Source organism: Sinocyclocheilus rhinocerous, unplaced genomic scaffold (assembly GCF_001515625.1).
Source record: "Sinocyclocheilus rhinocerous isolate Xijiao unplaced genomic scaffold, SAMN03320098_v1.1 scaffold442, whole genome shotgun sequence".
Classification (NCBI taxonomy): Eukaryota; Metazoa; Chordata; class Actinopteri; order Cypriniformes; family Cyprinidae; genus Sinocyclocheilus; species Sinocyclocheilus rhinocerous.
In genome coordinates, this window is record NW_015641030.1 from 340,519 (window position 1) to 355,043 (window position 14,525).

At 35.2% G+C, this 14,525-nt stretch overlaps 2 protein-coding genes across 2 annotated transcripts in view; one reads left to right on the forward strand and one right to left on the reverse strand.

Annotated features, from left to right (window-relative positions):
- Positions 1-1,803: 1,803 nt before the first annotated feature.
- LOC107754197 (uncharacterized) lies at positions 1,804-4,916 on the forward strand. The gene is made up of 3 exons (XM_016570563.1): positions 1,804-2,096; positions 2,185-2,414; positions 4,458-4,916. The coding sequence occupies exons 1-3, from the start codon at positions 1,804-1,806 to the stop codon at positions 4,568-4,570; spliced, it is 636 nt and encodes a 211-aa protein (XP_016426049.1). The 3' UTR covers positions 4,571-4,916.
- A 732-nt stretch (positions 4,917-5,648) lies between these two features.
- The window catches only part of LOC107754196 (importin-4-like), a 24,309-nt gene continuing 15,432 nt past the window's right edge, over positions 5,649-14,525 (reverse strand). Inside the window, exons 18-30 of the mRNA XM_016570562.1 lie at positions 13,293-13,404; positions 13,084-13,211; positions 12,922-12,999; positions 12,074-12,131; positions 11,871-11,976; positions 10,298-10,491; positions 9,909-9,959; positions 9,667-9,792; positions 8,221-8,447; positions 8,010-8,142; positions 6,303-6,407; positions 6,136-6,205; positions 5,649-6,036 (exon numbers count right to left, since the gene is read on the reverse strand). Coding sequence (XP_016426048.1) covers positions 5,906-6,036; positions 6,136-6,205; positions 6,303-6,407; positions 8,010-8,142; positions 8,221-8,447; positions 9,667-9,792; positions 9,909-9,959; positions 10,298-10,491; positions 11,871-11,976; positions 12,074-12,131; positions 12,922-12,999; positions 13,084-13,211; positions 13,293-13,404 — 1,519 coding nt within the window. The 3' untranslated portion in view covers positions 5,649-5,905. The remainder of the gene's footprint in view (positions 6,037-6,135; positions 6,206-6,302; positions 6,408-8,009; positions 8,143-8,220; positions 8,448-9,666; positions 9,793-9,908; positions 9,960-10,297; positions 10,492-11,870; positions 11,977-12,073; positions 12,132-12,921; positions 13,000-13,083; positions 13,212-13,292; positions 13,405-14,525) is intronic.

Consider the following 14,525-nt stretch of genomic DNA (forward strand, 5'->3'; position numbering starts at 1 on the left):
GATAGCTATTAGTTAGCTATATTTGGTAATAAAATAAAAAATACAAAAAACACACAAAGCCCCACTGATCCAGTTAATGCGAATATTAAAAAAGGTGAAGCTCCAGTGTGTTAGTTAACATCATTAATATCAATATAGTGTGTTTTTTTTAAATATTGGGTGTTACATTTGCAGGGAAACATCACATATTTAGTTTGCAGTTTTGTGCATATTTTAATAATTGAAGCCTTAAAGGTCCCCTTAATGAGGTCATATGATGCTGCTAAAAAGAACATTATTTTGTGTATTTGGTGTAATGAAATGTGTGTATGCGGTTTAAGGTTCAAAAAACACATTATTTTCCACATACTGTACATTATTGTTTCTCCTCTATGCCCCGCCTTTCTGAAACACGTCGATTTTTACAAAGCTCATCGGTCTGAAAAGTGAGGTGTGCTGTGATTGGCCAGCTATCCAGTGCGTTGTGATTGGCCGAATACCTCAAGCGTGTGACGGAAATGTTACGCCTGTCACCATACTGTGATGATGCCGTGTCAGGCCGGAGCGATGATTCAAAAACATTAAAACCCATTATAAACGAGGCATTCGTTGCATCCAGTGGGGACATAATTACAGATTATAATGACTGTTTACCATCAGTGGTAAACTCTTTAAATATGAAAACGTACTTACAGACCTTATTTATTTAGATAACATTTATATCAATGTTGTTCAGATAAAACAACATTTATATCAACATTTCATGAGGGGAAACCCCACAAATGTAGTTAGTTGGTTTGTGCAATTTTTTAATCAAGTGAGGCTCCTCTGTGTTAGTTAGTCAATGTCATTAACATCAACATAATTTGTTATTAATATCTGGTGGAAAATTTCATGAAGGGAAACCTCACAAACTTAGTTATTTGGTGAGGCTCCTATCTGTTAGTTAGTTAATTAATATCATTAAAAGCAACATAATTTCTTAATATCTGGTACAAAATTTCATTAAGGGAAACCCCACAAATTTAGTTGGTTTGTGCAAATGTTAATAACCCAATTGCAGTTGTTTGAAATCGCGTTCCCCTCTAAAGCAGGGCCCTTGGAATCATCCTAACCTCCCCACCTTACGGTGCCCCTGCCTACAAATGTAGTTGGTTTGTGCAAATGTTAATAAAGTGAAGCCCCAATGTATTTGTTAGTTAAGATAATATCATTAATATCATCATAACTACTTCTTTAATATTTAGTACAACATTTCATGAAGGGAAACCTCACATTTAGTTTGTGCAAAATTAAATTTATTTGTTACTTACTACTACTTGTTAGTTATGTACTAACTTTAAAACCAATATTGTTTTTTTATTAATATATTTATTATATATATATATTACTTTTTTTGTGTGCAAAATTTGGTGCAACATTTCACGAAGGGAAAGGGGCATTAAGCAAGCCTCACAGAGCTGGTTAGTTGGTTCATAGACTAAACTTAAGCAGCACACACAAACACTGGAGAGAGGGAAAAGATGATTTAATAATATAAACAACACTCCAGTCCATACTGTAATTCGTCAGCCTCTGACAGACTAATAAACCTCACATGTCAGTGCCACATTACACACATTCACACAGACCATTTAAATCTCCACTGGACTTCTGAATGTTCCCCAGTGTCTCACACCACCCAAATCCAACAGCACAGAGAGAAGAACCTGGGAAGACTTGTGTCTACATCTGGTTTAACCGGATCTCAAATTTGGAAAACAGCTGACTTGAGGAGATCAGGGTTATCATTTCAACCAGGGAGGAATCAAAGGAATCAACTCAATGATTATAGAGGACAGGAAAGAAAACAAAGAGGAGCGACAGCTGCCAGTTAAAGACACCAGCGTCAAGCTGGCAGGCCAGGACAAAGATCCAGAGGTCCAGCATTGGGTCAAGCCTCAGGAGAAACAGGTGAATGGTGATGGCCCCTTAAACTCCCCAACCAATGACAAAATGGTGCGAGCCGAGCTGGACTGGACAGTTCCCATGTGTGTGCACCTACCCATTGAAGTTCTCAACCCTGACCAGGCGTTTCCCTTCTTGAACACCACACTTGCTGACCTGGGCATCGAAGAGTGAGTTCAGATTTACAGATGAATTTGTATTTATGCAATTTTGGGTGAAATATTCCTTTATTGTCTTGATATGTCCATGTGTACTTAGATCAGCGGTGAAGGAGCGTGTGGTGTGGGTGGACACTAAGCGCACCCGTGTGAAGGGGAAGTCTGGGAAGCTGAAGGAGAAGGAGGTGACCGTTCTGGAGGTGCGTGTGAAAGCACAGCACCCTGGAGAGCGTCAGTGTCAGGAGGTTCTCTACAGCACCGAGTCCCACACCGATCGCTCCTTCTGCAGAAGCGGGGTGGACATCATCCCGTGGAGACACACACAGCCAGGTGGGGACATAGAGGAGCTAAAACAATATTTAACTGGCAAACAACATTCAATTTGACAATTTTTCGGGATTAAATGAGCTGATAAGGTTGATATAAAGCTAAGACTTAGACAGGTTTATTATAGTTATATAATAGAATGTTCCTGTGGCTCAGTGGTAGAACATTGCGTTAGCTGCGCAAAAGGTTGTGGGTTCGATTCCCAGGGAACACACATACTGGTAAAAAATGTATAGCCTGAATGCACTGTAAGTCGCTTTGGATAAAAGCGTCTGCTAAATGCATAAATTATTATTATTATTATAGTTAACTAAAAATAAAACCATACATTTAAATAAATTAAATTGAACTGAAATTAAAACCTTTAAAAAAAACTTAAACTCAATCTAAAATAATGTACTATAACTAAAACTGAAATAAAAATTAATAAGCACTATTAAAGACAAATCTAAACAATAACAAATAAAAATAACAAAAGAATCAAAATAAAAATCTACATTAAAAACCTATATACAAAATAAAGCTGTTGTTTTGAAAGTTTAACTACAAGACATTAGATCACATTATATTAGTAAGATATAGGAACAATTCCATACAATTTTTTTCCCCGGAAGAATTAACATAAGCGTTTTAATAAAAATAGGAGCTGCACATTTCTGCTTTTAAATCTTCTGAAATGCCCTGTTCCATATTACACTTATTATACATTGTATATTAAATTGAGAAAGAAGCCTAGATTATTGTCCGTGTTAATCGACAAAGTGCAGCTAAACTTACGAACCTGGAGAATAGAATTGAAAGGGTATTATTATTATTATTATTGTAATTCTATGCTCTTTCATTAAAATGTATATTCAGTAAAGCAATGGTGTTAGGTTACTAAAACTCTTAACTAAATTTGTGTGGTTTCCCTTCATGAAATTTTGCACCAGAAATTAATAAATTATGTTGATATTAATGATATTAACCAACTAACTAAGACTAACACATTGGAGCCTTGCTTTATTATCACTTGCACAAACCAACTAACTAAATTTGTGGGGTTTCCCTTCATGAAATTTTGCACCAGATATTCATAAATTATGTTGATATTAATGATATTAACCAACTAACTAAGACTAACACATAGGAGACTCACTTTATTAACATTTGCACAAACCAGCTAACTAAATTAATTTTTAAAATTTAATACAAAAAACAAAAACAAAATAGAATAAAGCAAAACAGCAATATTTAAAGACAAAATAACAAAATTAAATAAAAAAAGAAAACTGAAATTACAAAAATAAATAGCTAATTAAAATGATTAATAAATACTATAATAGTATACAAGTAATAGTAAAATAACACTGCAGTAACGTTCTGCATATGCAGTCCAATAAAATGTGACTGCTGGATTTTGCAGTTGTAAGCTTATTAAGATGATGGTTTCTGCAGTGGCTTTTGGCTGCTCAGATTGATTTGTTCTGGCATGTGGTTAAGAGTTTAATTTAGAATATCTTTTTGAGAAATGAAGTTCAGCACACATGAAACCTGCAAAATATACACTGAATAATCAAGAAAGAGTAACAATGTACATAAAGACCCAGTTAAACGTAACCAAACAGATTTCACAGTATGCTGTTGTTCATTGCACAAATACTTCCATCTCCACACTTAATTACAACTGGGATTACTACAGTACGTTTTAATCAGCATTTTGTTCAGTCTGTCAGTTCGCATTAGGCCGCAGTGTCTGGGCTTGCAGTAATATAACGCTCCATTCCTGACAGTTAGCTAACAGATGACATCTGCAGATCAGTGAGGTGAGCTAACATAACGCTCACGGCTGCCGAGTAAGTGTGTTTGGTATTCGCACGCTCAGCACTCTCTCCTGTGGGTGTGTTGAGCATTTGATGTTCGCTCTCTCCCTTAACATACCGCTTTTCCAACCTCAAAGTCTTCCGGGTTTGTGTGTAGAATTTGTCATGGAAATCTCATGTGCAATAAAATTTCCTATCTAAACATGACAAAGAATATTCTTGTGTTTCCCTCCCTCCCCCACAGCTGAAAATGAACTCCAGCCGGTGGAAATGACTCTGGCTTTGGACACAGTGTCAGAGTCCAAGTCCAAATGGCAGAAGACAGAAGAAAAACGAGACTTGCCAAGCGAGGAATGAGTGGTAGACGTTTGACAGCTAGGCTAAAGCAATCTAACACCTCAGATGACACAGATGCCACTTTCAGATTTTGGGCGTTTTAAACTGGTGCACAACAGTTTAAATTCTATGTGCTATGCTGTAACTGAAGGATACGTTTGACTTATTTTATGGGACCGTATAACTAAAGTTTTGTGGGTGATGTTCAACAAAAAGAGGTTTCAATCTCTTGCTGTTTTTTGTATTTTAGAATATTCATAAATTTCATCAGGGACAGCTTTACCTACACAAAATGCATCTCTATATGAAATAAATCTTTATTACTTATCTTTATTACTAAACTAACGTTCAATAGTTGTGGGTCAGTAACTTCTAAAAAAAGATAATACTTTTATCCAGCAAAGATTAATTAAATTGATCAAAAGTGACAGTAAAGACATTTGTTACAAAATAATTCTATTTCAAATAAATGCTGTTATTTTGAACTTTCTATTCAGCAAGAATCCTGGAAAAAGTATCATGATTTCTAAAGAAAAAATTAAGCAGCACAACTCTTTTCAACACCGATAATAAGAAACTTCTTGACCACCAAATGAATTCTGAAAGATCATGTGACACTGAAGACTGACGTAATGATGCTGAACATTTATTTTCACTACATTTTTTAAATTTAATAAAATAGGAAGCGTTATTTTCAATTGTAATATTTATCAATATTACTGTTTTTACTGTATTTTTAATCAAATAAATGCAGCCTTTAAAACCTTAAAAATGTTACAGACCCCAAACTTCTGAACAGTAGTTCATTTTTCATGGTTTAATTTGCTGATGCAATGAATGCAATTTCTATAATAATAAAAATGTGCTTTTTTCAGAAACATTGTGGATTCCTAAATTAATTCTGGATAAGTTTAGCATATTCATGGCTTTTCAGAGAACACGCTTAAGAGAAATACAGGAACGACAATGAACAATTCATAGAGATATATTTCTTTCACTGCAAGGACAATTCAAAGCTTCACACTCAAATATTAAGCCAGAATTTCATGGAATATTCGATACAGATGGGATGGCAGAAGATTCATTGAGACAAAGAAAAATAATAAATGAGAAAAGACAACTCGGTAAAACAAAGTAAAAGTGACAAAAAGCATTAAGTGAGCACTGCAATAAATTAAGAGAATATAGTCTCAACGTCTCTGCTGCAACACAGAAAGCTGAGAACACCAGTGAGCGCATACTCAGCTAACTGAATCAGCCCATTTCTAATATAACAAAAAATCTAATATCAATTTGGCTGGCTTTCATGAGAGTGGAAGGCCTTGTGAAAGGGATACTTAGGATAAAGGGCGGGTGCTATGATTGAGTGACAGCCATGGTCATTTTGTTTCTCTGTTCATCAGGAAGTGACATTACCGCACTCTCAAATTCCTTGGTGTGATGCTGTGCTAGACCTCTGAGCAGCACGAGAAGGGTGTTTTGTGTTTCTAAAAAGAATAAATACACGTAAAGATAAAAATGATGAACTATTAATGTCATTTGAAATATAAAATAAACATATTCCAATCAAATAAACACTTTCTTACCATTATCAACATCCTTCATGCCCAACAGATGAGCAGCAGCAGATATTATTGGCTTGAGATGACTAACAACCTGGAGTGAGAAATAAAACACAGTCAGTCCATTGACAGGACACAATTCAATAAGGTGCTGTGAGCGGAGCATGCTGGGAGTGAAAATGAGCTTGTACCAGCACAGGGTTGTGTGAGTAGAGGAAGGTCAGGCAGCTGTAGATGGTTTTGTTCTCCTCCATGTCCTCCTTCAGAGGGAGACAAGCCACGAGAGCAGGAAAGACCTGAGAGAAAAGGGTAAAAATGGGTATTATGACCTGATATACTTTTGTCATATCAACCATTGTTAATAAATACAGAGTACATCAAATATTAAACAATACATCAAACAGTACATTAAATAGTGTAGATACTAAAGGCTCTGATATACGTCGAACGAAATTGAAGGGTGAACTGGTGTGACGGCATTTCAAATAAAATCAGGCCAAAACAAAGTTTGTTCACTCTGGCTGGTAAACACCTTCGAACTACCATTGCTGCGGTGTTTGACATGGAAAATCTCCGGTTAATTTCTCCTGTTCAGTTCATCAAGGTCAGACATGAGTAAAACATTAACACACTAGAGAGCTGCTTTATAGTAGAAACTGAAGTTGTAGTTCTAATTAAAAGCAGCACTGATATTGTTTAATACTGTAAATCTGCTTACTTTATAGCTATCTATTGTTTAAAGTGCTATATAAATAAACATGAAGTGACTTTTCTGGAGTGCTGAATTAAAGAGTTGCAAATATATCTATATCACTATGACCAGATGCTTTCTTAACTGCCGTTTTCTCACTGCTGTCATGTTTGCTGCGTGTTTTTTTTTGTTATTGAGAGGAAAGCGTGCAACACATTTATATATTCACCTAAACACCACTCACAGCTGCATGGTCTGTGTCAGGATGTATCTAACAGTATAACGCTGCTCTGGTATTTCAAACTTCTTTTTACCCCCAAGCGATGAATGCAAAAATAATGTGAGTATATTGGGCCTTAAAGAAATAGTTCACCCAAAAATGAAAATTTGCTGAAAATGTACTCACCCGTAGGCCGTTCAAGACTTAGAGTTTGTTTCTTCATTACATCACTTGCTCACCTAAGGATCCCCTGCAGTGAATGGGTGCCGTCAGAATGAGAGTTAAAACAGCTGATAAAAACTCAAGTTCATCAGCTAATGTCATGTGAAGGTAAAAGCGTAGCTGTGATCTTTCACTTCAAACCATTGCTACCAAAACCATTTCAGCTAAAAAAAAAACTTAATATTGCGTTCTCTAGTAAAAAAGTCATTTTGTCTGAATCAGGAGAGAAATATGCACCGATCAAGCACCATTTACAAGTGAAAACGGTACAAAACAACTCTAAACAGCTTGTGTTATTGTTTATGTTACTGATGTTGGTACATTTGTTATGCAGCTTTACCTGTATTGCCCATAACAAATTTCCCTTAAAAGTGAAAAATAAAGTATATACATACATAAACATATGTTGGTGGATTTTTATGTGATGCGAGACTTTTTCATTGGAGGAAGCGTTATTTTGGATTTTGGCCAGAAGCGAGGGTTTAAAGTTAAAATGCCAAAAATCATGGATTTGCATCACGTAGCTTTTCACTTTACAAAATGTTAATTTAGTCATGGAGATATGTGGATTACTTGTGGATTATTGTGATGCTTCTATCAGCTGTTTGGACTCTACTTCTGACGGCACCCATTCACTGCAGAGGATTCATTTGTGAGCAAGTGATATAAATCAAAATTTTTCGTGGAGAACAAACTCATCTACATCTTGGATGGCCTGAGAATTTTTTTGTTGAAGCATTCATTAAAGATGAAGATAGAAGTAACCTGCTCGAGTGGGACCCCTTCGATGTGGCTCATGATCATTCTGCACAGGGCAGCACAGAGGTTGTCAATAACTCTTAGGTCAGATTCTTTAGAAAGTAGGTTGGAGAAAAGGGAGAGCATCATTGGGTAATCACTGAAGCACAGGAGTTAAGGTTCACAGAGTCAAGGAGATCAGAGAACAGGCTCACAAACACACACGCATAAAGGATACGAGGCAACGATGGGTCCAGCAGCCTGTGCTAGAGCTCCCAGTGCAAACACACTGTTATTGCGCACCTCTGCATCACTGTCCCTCACTCCGGCCACAAGCACTGGCAGCAGCCGATTGGACAGCCGGCCAGCAACCGCCCTACCTCCAGCAACACCCACCAATGAGTGCAAGGTTTCTCCAATCGTACCAATGGAGAAGGAGCGGTCTGCCTCTGTGCATGAGGGTTTCTACAAAACAGCGGAGAGTAACCATGGAAATGCTTGAAATGCTCATCATGAAATACAAGGCAACAATGGCGACATTTCATTTATTAAAAATTACTTTGATTTTTACCATTGAAGACAACATGATGATGAAACTAACAATAAAAAATATACATATACACACTACTGTTGAAAACTTTGGGGTCAGTAAGATTTTTTAAAAGAAATAATCTATTTTATTCAGCAAGGATGCGTTAAACTGATCAAAAGGGACATTTATAATGTTATAAAACATTGCTTTTTCAAATTAAATACTGTTCTTATGAACTTTCTATTCAACAAAGAATCCTGAAAAAAAAAAAGAATCCACAAAAATATTAGGCAGCATAGCAGTTTTCAACGCTGATAAAAATAAATGTTTCTTGAGCACCAATTAATATATTAGAATGATTTCTGAAGGATCCTGTTACACTGAAGACTGGAGTAATGACTACTGAAAATTCAGCTTTGCCATCACAGAAATAAATTACATTTCAAAATATATTAAAATAGATGATAATTATTTTAAATTGTGCAAATGTCACAATGTTTTTACTGTAGTTTACTACTTGTATTGTACAGTAAAATTCCTTCAAAAACATACAAAACAAATCTTGGCGGTAAAATATACAGTTGAACTGTAATGTATGTTAGATACATAGTTTTTGTTTACTGTGGAGACGTGCTGAAATCGCGTTTGGTCTCGTACTGTATCGCGTACCTTGTCAGTGTCGTGCGCTTTGCTTGGCCATTTGTTGTGATAAACAGGAAAGTGTGTCCAGCTGAATTCAATTTAGTAAAGTAAAGTAAAGATAAATTTTTTGGAATTTTGCATTTCAAATAAATTGCCACTGTTGTCAATTAAAATCAATTCAATTTAGACAGATACTACAGATTTGATCAATTTGACAAGATTAAATATTGAGGCTAATGAAAAGAAAAAAAACTCACCTTGCAAGTCAAAAACATTACTAAAGGTTTTAATGATCTAGGCCTATCTATAGATTACATTTCAGCAATGTTTCATTTAGCAAAAAAGCATGACTGCAGTGTGTTTTGCCTTAATTCAGGTTAAAACCACTTCTAATATGAAAGTTGTGTCATTCTGTGTGAAAAATTGGCTATTCATTATGCTCTTGATCGAAGTAGGCTTTTAGGTGTTAAAGTACATCCTTCATCAGTGATCAGTGAATGAGACACTCACAGCTTTGCTCATGATGAGGGGCAGCAGGTCATTGAGGTGAGGGTAGAAAGTTTCAGCTGGTAGAGCTGAGGCTAAAACAGGAATCCCTTCACCGGCAAACTCCTGCAGCATGGCATCATACTCCGCCTGAGACACAAACGCTCAGTTATTCCAATCGGTCACAGTCTTTTTAGGTTAATTGTGTCATTGCTGACAGCGAACTGTGACTAAATGATAAAAACTGTGAAATCATCTTAAAACACCTGCTGCTCATCATCGTCTGCTTCATCCCCACCTACATCCTGACACACGGTCTGAGTGAGACAGAAAGAGAAAATAAGATCACAAGCATAAGAAACATCCATCCACCCCCTTATGACTGCAGACTTACATAACACCTTGAAGAAGTGAGAATAAGCTGCTGCTTCAATGCATTTGATTATTTAATACCAATTTTCTTGACACAGTATAAGCCTTGTGCTTGGCTTAAAAGGATTTTCAAAGGAGAATTTTCATTTTGGGGTGGATTGATTCTCTCTTTAAACTGCCTTTTACACCCTTTGCCTATTATTTTTTTGGATCTCACAACACAAAATTACTGTATTTAAAATTATGTCATCTCAGCTGGTCCAGACAAAAAACTGGGTCTGACCTTTTTCTTCAGTACATCTTTGATGGTGTTACTTATTTCGGCCAGTATCCCTGGAGCCTGCAGTGCCTCCCCCTGGCAGGATTTGATGACAGCATTCATGGACTCCAATATGGCCATCACCACCTGTCTCTCTCTGTCCTGTCTCACCGCCTCCAGAAAACAAGGCAAAACCACCTGCAACAGCTTATGCAGAGCTGGAGAGATATAAAGAGAGATATGCAGGAGTTGATCAAAGGATTCAGAGTAATTAAAAACCAGTCCTTTAACATTCACACTGATTGCTGCTCATTTAACTAAAGAAGTGGGTGGAAAGGAAACGATAGGGAGTGAATGAATGACTGACTAACAGGGCCATGAGGCGCTCTGCATCCATGAAGACAGAGTTAAAAGTTAATCTTTTTGTCAAATGAAGCTCCTCCTAATTCTTTCTGGGAGACATCAATAATGAGACAGAATAGATCAAAGGAAGCAGAGACAGTGATGGGAATATAAACGAGTGCAAATGAAAAATCAGAGAGATGTAGATATGTAATAGAGGTGGGTGTTTTGAGCAAAGCCTTGTAATGATAACAGTATATTTATCACAAAACAGATATTTGGTTCTGGAACTTCAACTCCTAAATGTTTCATAAATTAAACTACATGGTTATGCAAATAATCTAGCTAATGCATCACATTTTGGGGGGAATTTGATTGACACAAACCAAAGTACATTATTTCATTCCAATGACAGTACAACAATATATCCGAAATATTTGAAAAAAAAAACATACATTGATATTTTAACGGAGAAATGGTAATATGTATTTTTTCTATACATTACTTATCAATAGTAAAATTAAATTATACTAGACAACATAAATGTATCCAAATAAAACAAAGCAAATTCATAAAAAAATAAATTAAAAAAACTCAAAATGAAAATACCAGTACTCACACTTCTTTAAATAGTAATAAAAAGCATATTATAATTATTAAAATTAGAATGTTACCATTTCTGTTCAGAAGTGTGGGGTTGGAAAAATATAAACAGCAAAAACAGCAATATTGAGAAATATTATTACCTTTTAAAATAACTGTTTTCTATGTTAACATAGTTTAAAATGTAATTTATTACTGTGATCGCAAAACTCAATTTTCAGCAGCTATTATTCCAGTCTTCAGTGAAAAAAAAAAATCTTACTGACCCCATATTTTTGAGCAGTATTGTATAACTTTAAATTATAATTAAAAGAACATGAGATTTAGAGTCTTAAACATTTTGTGGTATTAACATTAACACTTATTTGATTCATTGATTGTTAATTTCTAATCACAATTTATTATTTATGAAAATTGAAAATGATCTATGAAAATAATCCTGAAAATTGACATTTCTAGCTCGTGTTATAATCAACTGAGGTATTTATACTGGAAACCTGCATGTGCAACAGTTGTAAGTGTAGACTATAGTTTTAGCATCACTGAGGTACAAACAGCACAGCAGAATCTCTACTAGCTGACACATTGCTACTATCACATGCTATGCTGTCATACCACCCTGACCTATTGTGTACAGTTGGTGTGAATGTACCCTGGTGGTTGGCCTCCGTTGGGTTTTCCTTCCACATTTTGTGCTGAGCTCGGCAGAACTGGCCCATGGCACCAAAGGCAGCTCTCCTCACATCCTCATGTGGGAACTGATGGATGCCCATTCACAAAAGAGCACAAACATCAGTAACACATCAGCATTACACACAGTCACTCATGAAACCACACACGGAACCAGTCACTCACATCGTGGAGCTCGTACACCTGCTGGAAGCTGGACTCCAGGAAAGGCTGGAATGCCACTCTGAGAGAGAAAAATAGGACAAAAATCAGCTAGATTTTAAAGACTGTGTGTTCAGCCACAAAGGTGGTGGTGGTGGGGGATTAACAAATAATAATTAAAAAGTTCAAATTGAGCCTACATTATATCCTCAAATAGTGTAGTTTGTTGTGAATGCTGTCTTTAATGCAGTCAAACCAGCCAAGAGAAACGAAGCATTACATCACTGTTCAAAAGTTTAGGGTCTGCAAGATTAAATATTTCTGTAAGATATCTCTTATGCTCACCAAGGCTGCATTTATTTGATCAAAAATACAGCAAAACAGTAATATTATGAAATATTACAATTTAAAATAACTGTTTTCTATTTTATTATACTTTAAAATGTAATGTTATTTATTTCCTGTGATGGCAAAGCCGAATTTTCAACAGCCACTACTCTAGTCTTCTGTGTCATGTGATCTTTCTGATGCTGATTTGATGCTCCAGAAACATTTCTTATTATCGGTATTTAAAACAGTCATGCTGCTTAATATGTTTGTGGAAACCATTATACATTTTTCAGGATTCTTTGATGAATAAAAAGTTCAAAACAACAGCATTTATTTAAAACAGAAATCTTTTGTAACTCTATAAATGTCTTCACTGTCCTTTTTTTAATCAATGTAATGTATCCTTGCTGAATAAAAGCATTCATTTCTTTAAAAAATAAAAATCTGACTGACCCCAGACTTTTGCACGGTAGCGTATCTTCACCTAACATAAGCCTCAAACACAAGAACGTTTGTGCAATATATAAAATATGCCTCATTACCCTGTGTTAAAGGCGATCTCACCCAAAGCATCACAAGCATCTTCTTTCTCATCTATGTAAGCATTTTCCACACTGAATCTGAGAGAATGGACAGAATCCTGATTAGTGCTCTTACATAAGAGAAAACAAAAGAGACAGGATTAAAGAGAGACAGAGACGTACCCTGCAACATCTCTATCATCAACCTCAGTCTCAGACTCTTCATCCAAATCAATATCGCCCTCTTCACCTTCATCATCAGCATCGTCATCATCCAAGAGCACAAACTGTTTATCTTCATTTAAATGAGCCTGTGAAGTAGACAAGAATACTCTTAATACTTGTAATGTTTGGTGGTGTACAGAAGATCTAATAGAAAAGTCCTCACTGACCATCACACCCTCTGTGGATCTGAGTGACAGCAGCATCACTGTGGTGATTGGAGTGAGGTGAGGGGCCAGACAGTCAGGACTCACATCAGATACAGCAGAGAATAAGCTATACCTGGAATGAGAGAAACGGTTTAAAATTTAGCCTCAATATTTTAAAACTTGCATCAGTATGCAGGTAAGCTATTTTAATAGGGAAAGACCATAATTTCCAGTTTATCAAAATTTCAATAAAATTAAATTAAATACAGCAATAAATAAATAAAAATAGTAATAATGATAGTAATCTGACAACAATGGTATCATAATTTAAACTCAAATAAAATTTAAATCCAAATAAAAACTAGCTATAAATAAATAAGCAAGCAAATAAATACAAATTTGTTTGGTCCATCAAACATGCATGTGCATACTAATCTGACAACAATGATCATAATTTAAACTCATGCTTTAAGAAAACAAATGAAACCCAAATAAAAATATAAACGAAATAAAAACAAAAGTAAATAAAACAAAAACAAAACAAACAGTTAAACAAAATATAATTAGGGCTGCCACTAACGACTATTTTTATTTCGATTAATCTTTCGACTAATTTATCGATTGATCGATTAATCTAAACGATTAATTTCCCACACAAAAAAATCAACCATTTTACTTAAGAATATTTGATCAATCTATATTTTAAACCAAATGAAATCCAAATTTCTATGAAATCCTTTTTTTAAAGCAAAAGTAAAGTGCAACAGAGTGCAAGAAGCAAGTGTCCATCTCATAGTCCAAATCACTGAAATCAAAGTTCAGTATTATGAAAGAAAAAAAAAAGGGGGAAAAAAAAATCTTTTTTTTTTTTTTTAAATAAAATAAATTAATTGGAGATGCTTTTGATTATTGAAATTTAATGGAACCATTAAAATGGAATCCAGCAAATAATGGAAAACAGAATTTGGTAAAGAAAAAACTGTAAAACTCAATTAATTAGACGGGCTTTTTGATTAATAAAATTTAATCTAACCATTAAAACAGAGTATAGAAAAATGAAAATGGAAAAAAATGAATTTGGAAATAAAACGGATTTCATAGGGCCCTATAATTATAATTAATTTTTTTGTGGTAATAAAAATAGATGTAAGTGAACAATAGCCTTTAAACTCACAACAACATGCAGAGATTGAGTTTAAGACGCTCTACACATGTAAATGATAACAGTTCCTGTGGAACTACTGTGACGCACGT